At 36.4% G+C, this 12,491-nt stretch overlaps 2 protein-coding genes across 4 annotated transcripts; both read left to right on the plus strand.

Annotated features, from left to right (window-relative positions):
- The first annotated feature begins 46 nt into the window (after positions 1-46).
- On the plus strand, positions 47-3,712 carry LOC125215649 (sulfite exporter TauE/SafE family protein 3). The gene is made up of 12 exons (XM_048117131.1): positions 47-549; positions 1,222-1,381; positions 1,568-1,768; positions 1,848-1,912; positions 2,015-2,042; positions 2,136-2,212; positions 2,286-2,372; positions 2,468-2,518; positions 2,622-2,843; positions 2,922-3,015; positions 3,092-3,232; positions 3,312-3,712. The coding sequence occupies exons 1-12, from the start codon at positions 328-330 to the stop codon at positions 3,395-3,397; spliced, it is 1,434 nt and encodes a 477-aa protein (XP_047973088.1). The 5' UTR covers positions 47-327; the 3' UTR covers positions 3,398-3,712.
- A 2,781-nt stretch (positions 3,713-6,493) lies between these two features.
- On the plus strand, positions 6,494-9,839 carry LOC125208948 (coiled-coil domain-containing protein 25-like). 3 transcript variants are annotated; one of them, XM_048108482.1, is made up of 6 exons: positions 6,494-6,711; positions 7,522-7,649; positions 7,796-7,899; positions 8,006-8,093; positions 8,274-8,335; positions 9,319-9,839. In XM_048108482.1, exons 1-6 carry the CDS (start codon positions 6,599-6,601, stop codon positions 9,469-9,471), a joined length of 648 nt encoding a protein of 215 aa, XP_047964439.1. In that variant the 5' UTR covers positions 6,494-6,598; the 3' UTR covers positions 9,472-9,839. The 3 variants fall into 3 exon arrangements, with proteins under 3 accessions (XP_047964439.1, XP_047964440.1, XP_047964441.1); XM_048108483.1 differs by having other exon boundaries at positions 6,516-6,711; positions 7,494-7,649; XM_048108484.1 differs by having other exon boundaries at positions 6,516-6,711; positions 7,506-7,649.
- Positions 9,840-12,491: the final 2,652 nt, after the last annotated feature.

A 12,491-nucleotide genomic window follows, 5' to 3' on the forward strand; every position in this document is an offset into this window, starting at 1 on the left:
CACACACTTTCAATTCTATTTATGGCCACCGGTCTTGCACTCCACATGATCACCCTCTCTCTCTCCCATCCCACTTGCACCCACACGCAAAAGTTATTGCTCTCTTATAATCAATCGGTGTCAAATTTTCACTCTCCCATCTCCATTTTCGAAATTTTCGCTCTCGCTCTTCCCAAAATTCTCTCCGCCTGTGATAGAATAACCCAGATTATTCGGGAAAGCGGAGGCCCTTTTGAGCTCAGTGCGTAAAGATACCCGAAAAAGCTGAGCTTTTTCCGTTTAAATTATTCCGACCAAAGGTGGGATTTTTTTTAATTAATTAATTTAATGGCGGGAAATCTGGAGAAATGGAAGGCGTTTGGACCCTTTTTCACGGTTGTGTGGAGCTTTTTGATGGCTGCGTTATTTGTTTCTGCTGAGAGAAACTTAAAGCAAGATACCTCCTCTCGAAATGCGGCCGCGGATTCGCCTCGTGATTTGGATTTTTTGTCGGCCGTTGCGAATTTCTTGTGGCAGGAGGATCAATCTGGATACCAGCACGTTTGGCCGGTGAGCCTTTTTGTTTTTTGGTTCGATTCATTCTGAGAAATTCTACTGCTCGCAGTTATTTTTTATTTAGATTTGTTTTGGTTTTGAATTAGTTTTTTTATAGCCGAATATCCATTCTCTCTCCATCTCTCTATCCTGGTAGATTTGATTAGGAAGTTTTTAATTTTATTGCTATTAATGGCTGTGTATGGCATGGGGGCCGAATTGATACAAACATTAATTGATGTTGTTGAATTGATAGCTCAGTTGTTATTGGTGGGTGTGGGTAGGGGTAAGGGTAAGGGTAAGGGTAAGAGATGATATGTCGTTTTAACTGTTAATGGTAGTTGCCACTTGTATCTATCAATGGAATAAAGTGATTGCTTCATAGCATAGACGAGGAAGCTTCCTTGGTGTGTTGTACAGTAGGAATATTCATGTTGAAGCTATGATGATGAATGTGAGATCATGTGACTGAGATCTGGTCTCAGGGGTCCCATGCCTCATTAAACATAGTGTTCTTGATCTTGATGTGTTGTGTGGGAGTGGTTGAGATCATGCTATTTCGGTTCTTGATTCATACAGGGTAATATAGGCTTTTTCGTGCATTCGATGTTGAAAAGGTGTAGTTTGTTTTGATTTTCTTGGTATGGGTGGTGACTTATGTTGTTGTTCTTGGCCTTTGATCGACAGGATCTGGCATTCAACTGGCAGATCGTTGTTGGCACCGTGATTGGATTCCTTGGTGCGGCCTTTGGGAGCGTGGGTGGTGTTGGTGGTGGTGGCATATTCGTTCCCATGCTCTCTCTAATTATTGGGTTTGATGCGAAATCAGCAACTGCTATCTCAAAATGTGAGGGAAATGAGTTTGGCTTTTGTGATATTGGATGCCCTTTTTTTGGTTGTTTGATGATTGATTTTGGAAAGAGACTCTTTTGACATTTTGGATTCTTTTTGCTTTATTATTACATTTGGTCTTCATTTACAAGTTTTATTGTGATGATCAAGGCAATGATTAGTGGAGTTCTTGATTCAATAGGTATGATCATGGGGGCTGCTGCCTCGACTGTTTACTACAATCTTAAGCTCAGACATCCAACCATCGACATGCCAATTATTGATTATGATTTGGCCGTTCTAATCCAGCCGATGCTCATGCTTGGCATTAGTATTGGAGTTGCTTTCAATGTCGTATTTGCTGATTGGATGGTTACTGTGCTTCTAATTATTCTTTTTATAGGTAATACTTGGCATATTGCGATTTATTTATTCGAACTCTGTTTCCTGTTGTATTTATCGATTTCAAATGATGGTTACAGGTACATCTACTAAGGCCTTCTTAAAGGGGATCGAAACATGGAATAAAGAAACTATCATGAAAAAGGTAAGCAAACTTCCCCACTTCACATAATAATGGGATCACATCAACTAAGAATTGATTCTTAAATCTTGTTTCTACTTATAAATTTGTTCAAATTTTCTGTAGGAGGCTGCAAAGCGATCTGAGACAAATGGTGCGTTTTTGTTTCTCATTTCCTTGAAGAATGGACTTCCTTGTTTTGTTCTAACGTATTCTTGGAACTGAACCACTTATTGTCTTGTGTCAGGCAATGGTCAAGAAGCAGATTACAAGCTTCTTCCAGCGGGACCCAGTGCCGAGGCCAAACCCTTCGAAGAACCAACTGTAAGAAGGAATCATGGACTAGGTTTTGATCTTTTAGTGACGAACTTGCACGTGACACATATCATCATTTCAGGTTGGAATTATTGACAATGTATGTTGGAAAGAATGCGGGCTTCTTTTCTTCGTGTGGTTTGCGTTTCTTGCCCTGCAGCTTATCAAGGTTTGCTTTCTTCGACATTCTAGACTACTTCTTGGAGTCTACTTAAATTCGTAACAGTGTGCGGAAACCTAACTGCTTTCCATTGATCGAAACAGTCGAATACAACAACATGCTCTGCAATATATTGGGTGGTTAACTTCATGCAGGTGCCTACACGAATCTCAAAATCCATATCGTATTGTTTGAACTTTGTAGTGACCTTATCGTGATGGAAACGTATATCTTTGCACGTATATTCTTTCTATGCAGATTCCTGTAGCTTTAGGTGTATCGGGTTATGAAGGGTTTTGCCTGTACAAGGGCTACCGGAAACTTGGTTCCAAGGGAGATGACGGTACTAACTTCAAAATTCACCAGCTCATCACCTATGGCCTTTTTGGCATCCTTGCTGGACTAGTCGGGGGCCTTCTAGGTCTTGGAGGCGGATTCATCATGGGCCCGTTGTTTCTTGAACTCGGCATTCCTCCTCAGGTGAGCCCTGCTTTCGTCTAGTGTTATTGTTGCCTAGGTTCTCGTATCTATAATGATTTGGTGAACTTGTGTGGTCAGGTTTCAAGTGCCACGGCGACCTTCGCCATGATGTTCTCCTCGTCTATGTCCGTTGTTGAATACTACCTTCTAAAGCGATTCCCTGTTCCTTACGGTTAGTGCATAGTTATATCACGTTTATGATGCACGAAAGCATCAACTCCACGCACTCATGAAATCTCTGTTGGCAGCTCTCTACTTCATCGCCATTGCAACCGTGGCCGCCTTGATCGGGCAGCACGTCGTGAGAAGGCTGATCGTCGTGCTAGGGAGGGCCTCCATCATCATCTTCATTCTTGCTTCCACGATCTTCGTCAGTGCGATATCGCTAGGTAAAAAACTTCGCCCCTCCCGAGCAACTACTGTGTTCTTGATTTCTCTTCTAACTGCTCGACTCGTGCTCTCGAGCAGGCGGGGTAGGCATCTCGAACATGATCGGGAAGATCCAACGGAACGAGTACATGGGCTTCGAGGACCTCTGCAAGTACGACGCGTGAAGTGTGTCGGGCCTTTCTTGTCTGTGGGTTTGTGGCGATGATCGTCGTCGATCGTCCTCGGTTTCCGGCCAAGAAGAAAGAGGTGGGGCTCTCTTCTCATCCTAGGGCAAAGATTCTTTTGTTGTATCCATTTAGATTTGAATTGCAATGTGCAAGAGTGAAATCTAGTCCTCAAACTGGATGTGTTTGTGGTCCAGATAAAATTTTAGGGCACAATTGTTGCAAATTATTTAGTTTTGTTTGTCTTGTTTTCTGCTGTGATCATATATAGTTTACTTACTGCCAAAAGAATCCAATGGAGATGTGTTTCATATACATTATTGCTTCAATAGGTACACATGACTATGTTTAATCGCATTTTATACAAAAACTTACTTCTTTCTTCCATGATTTACGGGTCCATTTTTTTCTGCATGAGTTGTAAGAAGAAAGGTGAGGTAGAAAAATTTAGTGAAATAGGACTATAGGAGTATAAATTAAATTTTTATGCATTAGTTTTATAATGAAATTTGACTTCAAGAGTTAGTAAAATATGAAGTGAAATGTAATGAAATTTGATTTCAAGAGTTAGTAAAATATGAAGTGAAATGTGACTATTATGTAAAATAGATACCACTCCCTAACCAATAAATCTTTCATTTTGTTATTTTCATTCTTAATAAACCTTTCATTTGCTTTTTACTATTTTTTTAATGAATTTCACAGTCCACTGATTTGATCTTATTTATATTATATTTTAATATAAAACTAATACAAATTCATATAAAAGTAGGATTCACCTTGTCGTTTTGGTAATTTCTTGTATTGAAATGTGAGTTTAATTTTGAAGTGGCTAGAATTATAGCCACTTATCTAATGTGAGTTGAATCTTGAAGTGGGTAGGAATACTACTCGTACTACTAAGACTACCGACACTTCAGTAACCGAGCACTTTATTTAACCATCAAGCACGCAAATACTATTAAATTCAATTATATCAAATATGTACTTTATTTGTAAATTACAATAATATAAATTCTAATTATACCATATTCCTAGAAGGATTATTAAAAAATATATAAAAATAAAGTATACTGTGCTTTAAATGTGTAAAATCAACCAATGATTAACCATGAAAGTAAAAAGAAAAATATGGAATAGTACAAAAAATAATAATAATAATAATAATAATAATAATAATAATAATAATAATAATAATAATAAGGATTATATAAAGATGAGGACCACCACAATCCCACCACCCTAAATCCTTTTCTAAAGAATGACTTTCTTAAAAGAGTCAGGCAAGGACTTACTGATTGTTCTAGAGAGACTTTATGGTGACATACTGATATATTATCATGGACTAAGTTTAAAAAAAAAACAATTATACAAGAGAAAAAATAAACATGAATTATAGAAAATAATAAGAATTAAACAAGCACTAGATGTACATGTGTACACTTCTACAGACTACAATCTTGAAGGTATTTGATTATTTATTTATATTTTTAGGGGTAATGGAAGGATAACTTTGTCGATAAGATTTACTTAAAGGTTAAGACAAGACACTAAGTTAAAAATCAAGATTGTGCATTTAATGTAATGGGAAAAATAATTCCACCAACAATAATTTGTGGAATTGAAATGGATATACCAACATTCCATTAATTGTTATAAAACGATTTAATAATTGCGCATTACCACATTAGTCATTATCATGCTACAAGAACCACATGTCTTACCATATTAAAAAACATTTTAAAAAGAAATACCAATTTGCAATTTATATTCATGTTATTTTGAATATTTTCGATGTTCATATTCAAATAATACTGTTTCCCTCCATAAATATGCATCACATGTTTTCTTTTTGGTCTATTTATAATTATAAGTCTCATATTCCATTAATTAATTTTATGCTCATTTTATTATAAAATTATTACATAAAATTCAAGTTCATATTCTGCTAACTTTTTTATATACAATATTTTATATTCCTTAAAATTTAAGTCAAAATTGAACGTATATTTCGGAATTCGGATGGATGGACTCATACATACAATCCAAATTAATGTCGCATCAATATATATAAGAGTGTGTGGTTATATTTTTGTGAAAAAAGTTCAGTGTCTTATCTTGTGGTTGTGGGAAGATATATAGAGATGATTATATTTGAAAATAATGGGACATTTTTCTTTCTTTTTTCGTATATATTTGTCTTTTATTTGTTGCTTCACACCCCGTGATAAAACTTTGTTCACTAGTAAATTCTGTTGCAGCCACATTTTATAAGCCCATTTTTCAAGTTTAATAATATTAGAATAATTAAATCAGACAGATCGCTTTGCTCTTTTTTTTCTTTTATGAACTAGTACTACTTTTTTCTATGAATTAGTATTCCATGCATTATGCGGTAGTGGATGTGTTTCTTTTCGGTACGCAATTTAAGAAAAATTATATTAAGTAAATTAAGTAAAAGAATAATAAAGTAGAAAATAAAAAAAAGGTAAAAAGACGAAGAAGGAATAAAGTAAATGAGGAGATATGTGTTGACTTTTTACTGAAAAAGAAAAATAATTCTACTATGAAACATACAAAAATGGCAAAACGACTGTACTACTATAGAACAGATGGAGTATTAGTTTTATTAATAAAATATGGGTGAAATGAAATAGTAGAATGTAATATCTATTCACCGAAAATAATAAAATTAAAACGAGTTTTATTTAGTGTCGGACTAAGGGAGATTAATTTAGATTGCAAAGTATGCTTCCCAATAGAAAAAAAAAACCCATATAGAATATTAGAAGCTAAAAATGATACAAACTAAAATAATTGCGGTTATACATTATATAGTTTATTGAACTGAGCACAAAATCATTTATGAAAACCAAAATAAATTTCCTATTTATTATGCAAATTACAGTATAATTGGGCTCATGAATAAGAGCCCAAATATTTTTGACCCAACATCTAACCTTTTGTAACAATTAAGGCCCAAAACGGATCGGATTGAATTCGGATTTGGGCTGAATTAATAATGGATATTAAAAAATATTAGTAATTTTATTGATTTAATAAAAAGCGGAGAAACAGGGAGGTGAAAATGAGAGTCTTCACTCTTCACCTCCAAAAATTCATTTTCTAATTCACCGTAAATTCAGCAGAGAGAAGAGACAATTGAAACCCTAGTGAGAGAGAAAGAGGAGGAGAGAGAAAATGGTTTTCTACTTCAAGGCGCGGCCGGAGGCGGGGGATTTCACCATATTCATGGGCCTCGACAAGTATGAGAACGAGGAGCTCATCAAATACGGATTTCCTGAAGATATTTGGTATAATTGTTTTCATTTTTTTAATATTTTAACAACTTAATTGTTGCAAAGCTTTGAATTTGATTTGTCGGAGCTGTTGCGAGCTGCATTTGGGAGAGGGGAAGGGGGTTTCCGATGCGTTTATGCGGAAGAAATTGGGGAGAATGGTGCTGCCTTTTGTTAGTAATAGGATGGTTTTGTTTGTTGAAAAATTATATGTTTTCGGTTATGTGAAGCTATCTATGCTCTTATTAGAAGCTTTTTTTATGGAACTGCATTTTTAATTTTGGTGGAAATTTAGTTGAGAAGTTGTTGACTATGGAATCAGAACGGATAGAGGTGTAATAGTTATGAGTTGTTTAGAGGAAGATTATTGGGATTTTTGTGGTGAAGGCAATTACATTTTTCAGATTGTAGGTCGAAGGGCATAATTATGTGGGTTTTGGGCTATTTCTGTAATTCGTTTTTGGGATAAGACCTTCTTTCATGTATTTTAGAGCTTTAGGCCTGTATTGGAATTCGACTGATAATAGGCATGGAAGAATTGGTTTTGCTTTTAGCAATGCCAATTTAGTATTTTAGCCACTAGTTGCTTGCTGGTTGAGAGTGTTTCTCAAAAATGCATGAAGTTTTAGCTCAACCAACTGGATGGCGGATGCTAAAAGAATCTTAATGTTTACACCTTGATACACTTTTCTCAATGCATTCTTGTGGATTCATGGCGGTTGCCTAAACAAGCTCTCTAGAACAGCCAAATATGCTTCTAGAATATGGCCTATTGTTCTGTTCAATAATCGTTTCAGCTTACATGACAGGGATGATTTATTTCAGGTTCCATGTGGATAAAATGTCTTCAGCCCACGTTTATCTGAGATTGCACAAGGGTCAAACAATCGATGATCTATCTGAAGGTGTGTTGGAAGATTGTGCTCAATTAGTCAAAGCAAATTCTATTCAAGGCAAGATCTCCTTTTTCTTGCATCAACTTTTATTTGATGAACTTGTCTGTTGAACTTATGTTCAATCGCTAAGTGTTTTTTTCCTGAAGCAAAAGCTTGATTTGCTTGCTGAATGGCTATATTGTCTACTATCATGAATATGGCAGGAAATAAAGTTAACAATGTTGATGTTGTCTACACTCCCTGGCAAAATCTTAAAAAGACTGCATCAATGGATGTTGGGCAAGTTGGTTTTTATAACTCAAAAATGGTAAGGTTTGTTATTTGTTACTTTTCTGATAACTATGTGGGTTTTTCACCGCTGCTTGAAATCTGACATCTAAGGTCAAAATAATGTGCTGTTTTCTTTTACTTAGGTTCGCACTGTCAGAGTTGAAAAGCGAATAAATGAGATAGTCAATCGGTTAAACAGGACAAAAGTGGAAAGAACTCCTGATCTGAAAGGTTTGTATTTAGTTATTATGCAAAAATTCTGAAATTAGAGTCTTTCTTTTCTGTGCACGTTTCTTTGTTTTTTTCTGCTGCATGAATGTCCGAGATTGAAGCTCGTGACTGAGTAGAATGTGAGTAAAATGTTTTCTGATTCGCTTATTAGTGCTGACAACTCTTTTTTTGTGTGAATAGCTGAACGAGAGGCTGTAAATGCAGCAGAAAGAGCAGAAAGGAAGCAGCATCTCCGTGAAAAAGTAAGTGATTTTTATCTCTTCATATAAGTACAAGGGTTAGACATATAAGCTTATTATGTTAGAGTTTTTTCATGTTTATGTGAGTGAGCCATTACTAGTCAGATGCATATTGAAATGTCTCTACTGGGAGTATTAGATAGGTCACCTGAAGTTTTTGTGTTTTTGGTACTCAATCTTCCTTACGAAATCTATGAGGTAATCAGTTTTCCTTGCCGTCTGCGATGTTCTGAGTATTAAAACTCTCAAAATTGACTAATTTTGTTTAGTGTTTTTCTGATTGTGAACTGTTTATTATTCTCGTCTCTCAAACTACAACTGGATACTAAAGACATCTATTCCTTTAGCTATTAAGTTTCATGGACTAGTCCCCAAGTCTGAGCAACTAAGACACAAAGAAGATTTACTTAGAATGTATTGTCACTACTACTTTGGACTATCTGGACAAATACAATGAATTTTATTGCTCTAAAGTTATGTCCTCACCTAAGAAGAGCGCCTCTGGCTACTGCTAATAAATGGCTTGAATCTTGATGAAGGTAGATTGATGGTGGTCATGTACTGATGTTCATTAAGATGCCTTGCAACTATTTTTCTATAACTGAATGCATTGAGTATTGCCAATGTAAAATTTAGTGAATCACAAAGTTTTTCTACTGGAGTTTTGATTTTGACACTTGTATAGCGGTGCTTGGACCTCATAGTTTTGTTGATGCATAAGTTTCCTAAATTTTGTCAGTTCTTCATTTTCTAAAATACATGTTCTGTTAGATTGTGCTGATATTTTAATTGCCACTATGATAACTTATTCAGACTCCAAATACACACTTTTTTTAAATTACACCTCACACACACCTCACACACATATCAAACTCATGTGCAGGTATTTTAATTGCCTCTAAGAGTTGCGCTTTATCGTCAACCAAATACATGCTTATGAAGGAGCTTTTTTTTGAGGCTTAGTTGTGTTTATGTATGTTTTACAGAAGCGGCGGGAGGAGTTAGACAGACTTGAGAAAGAGAGGCAGACTGAATTAAGGAGCTACAAAAACTTGATGGTGGCTGAGAAGATGACGTCTAACAAGGACATAGCGTCTACCAACAAGTCCCTTCAAGAACTCGAGGAAGATTTCATGTGAACATGAAATTCTTGAACAATCCCCCAACATTCAGCTATTAATCGAGTATATGAATCCTTTGGCCACAAGGGGCTGAGGACCAGAATGGAGTTCAAGAGAGAAGAATGTTCACGCATCGTGAGATAGGATTTTTCCAATTTGGTCATGTCCTTAATTGAAGCGCTCCCTAATTGTAGCAATAATATGTTGGGAGCAAAGATTTTATACAGAGGGGCTGCCCCAATTTGATCTGTTAAATCTCTGGATACGAAAAAGCTCGTTTCCGGATTGTGATGTGATTTTGTTCGGCTGGTGATATTGTGTTGTTGCTGGCTTTCTTTCTTAAAATCGTTTCATGAACTATGAAGTACCTCATTTTTTATGTGTAATTTCTTGGTTGAAATTTAAGTATTGTACGTTGTGTTTGGAATCATCCATATACTGTGAGAGGTTTTGGGTTTGCTTGAAAAAAAGAGAACTAATAAAAATGTGAGTTTTGTGCTATTGGGTTATGATATTAAATTAAATCAATAGTATAACATTAATGTGGAGTGCATTGTGCAATATAGTAAAATTTGGACAGGCAGCCGAACTACAAATGATTAGAGCAACTCTAACCTAGAAATGGAAATGATGATGCACTGTTGGAGCTACAAATAATTAAATCAAAAGGAAAAAAAAAATGGATTGCTTGATGTGCATGCCAGAACCAGATGCTCTTCTTGTATCTTATCCACTTAGTTTTCTTTTCATTTTCTATAGTTAATTAATTTTGGAGTAATTATTTAGAAATGTGATCTTTCTTTCTTTGAGATGTTTCTTGATGAATAATAAGTTTTTCCCCATGAAATAAACAATCTTCTTTCTCTCAAATTATACATTAATCTGTGTTAGGATTTTCAAACTTATTGATTGACTATTCAAGTTTGTTTATTTTAATCTTGTTTCCGGTCAATTAAGGCATATCATGACTAGTAATCAAAAGCTTGCTACCTTCTCTTTTAATACCCAAATATTCAACCTCATGAAATATTCTATATATATAAATAAGAAAAATACACCATGCACACACATTGTCTCTCTTTCTCTTCCATCAACCATTTCTCTGATCATGTCTAGCAACTGGAAAAGCTCACGCAGTAAGAGCATGAAACCGGGGCAGAACGACTACGAGTATTCATACTCGTGGTCGAGTAATCGCAAATGGCTGATGCTCTGGCGAAGGATCAAAGGGAAGAAGAATAAGAAAAGCTCGGAGCCTCCGTTTGCAATGCAGAAAACGTACGATCCTCAGAGCTATATGCAGAATTTCGACGAGGGCTCTGCCACCGTTGAGCCCGACAACCTCTACCGATCATTCTCAGCCAGATATGCTAATCCTTCCAGATATGTTCAAAGGGGTTGAGGAGATCCAATGTATGTAAATTGTAATCATAGTTTTTCATCTTTGTTTTTTTAATAGATTTTTGGTGTTAATTTCCTCTTCTTTTTCCCTTTTTTGTGGATAAATATGTATCCTAGCTCTCTGTCTTTCTCTCTCATGGGATTAGTTTATTTTCTGGATAGAATATGAGGAATGAATTTTCAAACTTGTGAGTTCTGCTTTAGCATTTATGATGAAATGAAGATGAGAATAAGTCATCCAATGTAGGCTAATGGATTAGTATAAAATATATTGATTAGGGTGAAAATTGTGACTGCTTTGATGCAGAAAAGTTTGAAAACATGAAACATAATGCTATAAATATTTACATTCAAAATTCATCCATTGACAGGTAGTATGAAATAAGGTATCCAGAAAAGGTAACACAACTGAGAAAAAGGAATAAGAAGTAAGGAGTTTTCTGCATTCTTTTACTAAGAGAAATATTTAAAATAGGCATGTAGTTTAGAGTAAACAGCAAGTGAAGATTTTTAAAACAAGGAAATGAAGAAAAAATTATTTATTTTATTGAAGAGAAAAGGAATACAATGTGGTTATTTATCAGCTATAATAATAGTAATAGGTAATATCACTATTTTTTGGTTAATAGTGTTTTCATGAATGAGCATATTGTAGGAGGTGCTTCTAGTCTCCTACCTAAAGAAAATACTCAATATTCCAACAACAAAAAGCAACAAACTAGGCCTTTCTCCCATTGTTCAACTTCTTTGATTACTTGACTCAATTATGTTGCAAACACATATTCTCACATTAAAGACCAGATTTTCCAAAACTAGTGGTATTCCTAACCATAGAAAAGTACTACTACTATTAGAGCATCCATAATAGGGGCGGCGCGGCGGCCACCCCGATCGCGGCTAAGCCGCGGCTGGCTATTGCGGTGGACGCATCCGCCCCGGAGGCGGACGGCTTTTGTGGGGCGGAAGGGCTTTCGCCCCGAAAGCGCCGAGGACGAGCCGGAGGAGAGAGAAAAGCGGCGGCCACTGCGGCTATCTATTGCACGGCGAAACCGCCGCGGCAGTCGCCAATTTGCCTTTTTTTTTTTTTTACTTTCGAATTTATAATTGTTTTTTTTGCCTATTTTTATAAATATCCCACCAATTTTCACTCCACACCCATTTTCACTCCACATTCAATTTCACTCTACAGAATTTATACAAAATGCACGGAAGAGACGAAGATTCACCCGGCACTGAAGAATCGGGATACGGATACTATCCTACATCAGACCCCGTAGTTGGCACCGATCAGACCGAGATGGGCTTTTGAAAGCGCGTTTTGTTAACCTACAATGACTTCAAGCCGCGAGGCGCTAAACCGCGCGTGACGCGGAACAGATCCGAAAAAAGTTTGGGAGGATTCTGACACCCACCAGGAAGTTCGCGGGGATCTACGGCAACAACCTTATCAACGCTGAGAGTGGCCGCAACGAAGCCGACGTGAAGGCTCTGTCTGTGTCCCAATACAACGCGCTATGGAAGCCTAAGTTCACCCAATGGGAGGAGTTTCTCGTTCTCGAGAACTGCCCGAAATTCAAGGCCATCTGTGCGGAGGAGACTGAAGCTCAAGGGGCGAAGCGCAATAGACGCAACAGAGC

This window comes from Salvia hispanica, chromosome 3 (assembly GCF_023119035.1).
Source record: "Salvia hispanica cultivar TCC Black 2014 chromosome 3, UniMelb_Shisp_WGS_1.0, whole genome shotgun sequence".
Lineage (NCBI taxonomy): Eukaryota > Viridiplantae > Streptophyta > Magnoliopsida > Lamiales > Lamiaceae > Salvia > Salvia hispanica.

What these genes read in the sequence shown, in the direction of transcription:
- LOC125215649 (XM_048117131.1), top strand. Translation starts at nt 328, where the DNA reads ATGGCGGGAAATCTGGAGAAATGGAAGGCGTTTGGACCCTTTTTCACG. An exon ending in TCTAATTATTCTTTTTATAG is followed by an intron (nt 1,769 to 1,847) that starts GTAATACTTGGC and finishes TGATGGTTACAG; the next exon opens with GTACATCTACTAAGGCCTTC. An exon ending in AACTCGGCATTCCTCCTCAG is followed by an intron (nt 2,844 to 2,921) that starts GTGAGCCCTGCT and finishes TTGTGTGGTCAG; the next exon opens with GTTTCAAGTGCCACGGCGAC.
- LOC125208948 (XM_048108482.1), top strand. Translation starts at nt 6,599, where the DNA reads ATGGTTTTCTACTTCAAGGCGCGGCCGGAGGCGGGGGATTTCACCATA. An exon ending in GGATTTCCTGAAGATATTTG is followed by an intron (nt 6,712 to 7,521) that starts GTATAATTGTTT and finishes GATTTATTTCAG; the next exon opens with GTTCCATGTGGATAAAATGT. An exon ending in AAGAACTCCTGATCTGAAAG is followed by an intron (nt 8,094 to 8,273) that starts GTTTGTATTTAG and finishes TTGTGTGAATAG; the next exon opens with CTGAACGAGAGGCTGTAAAT.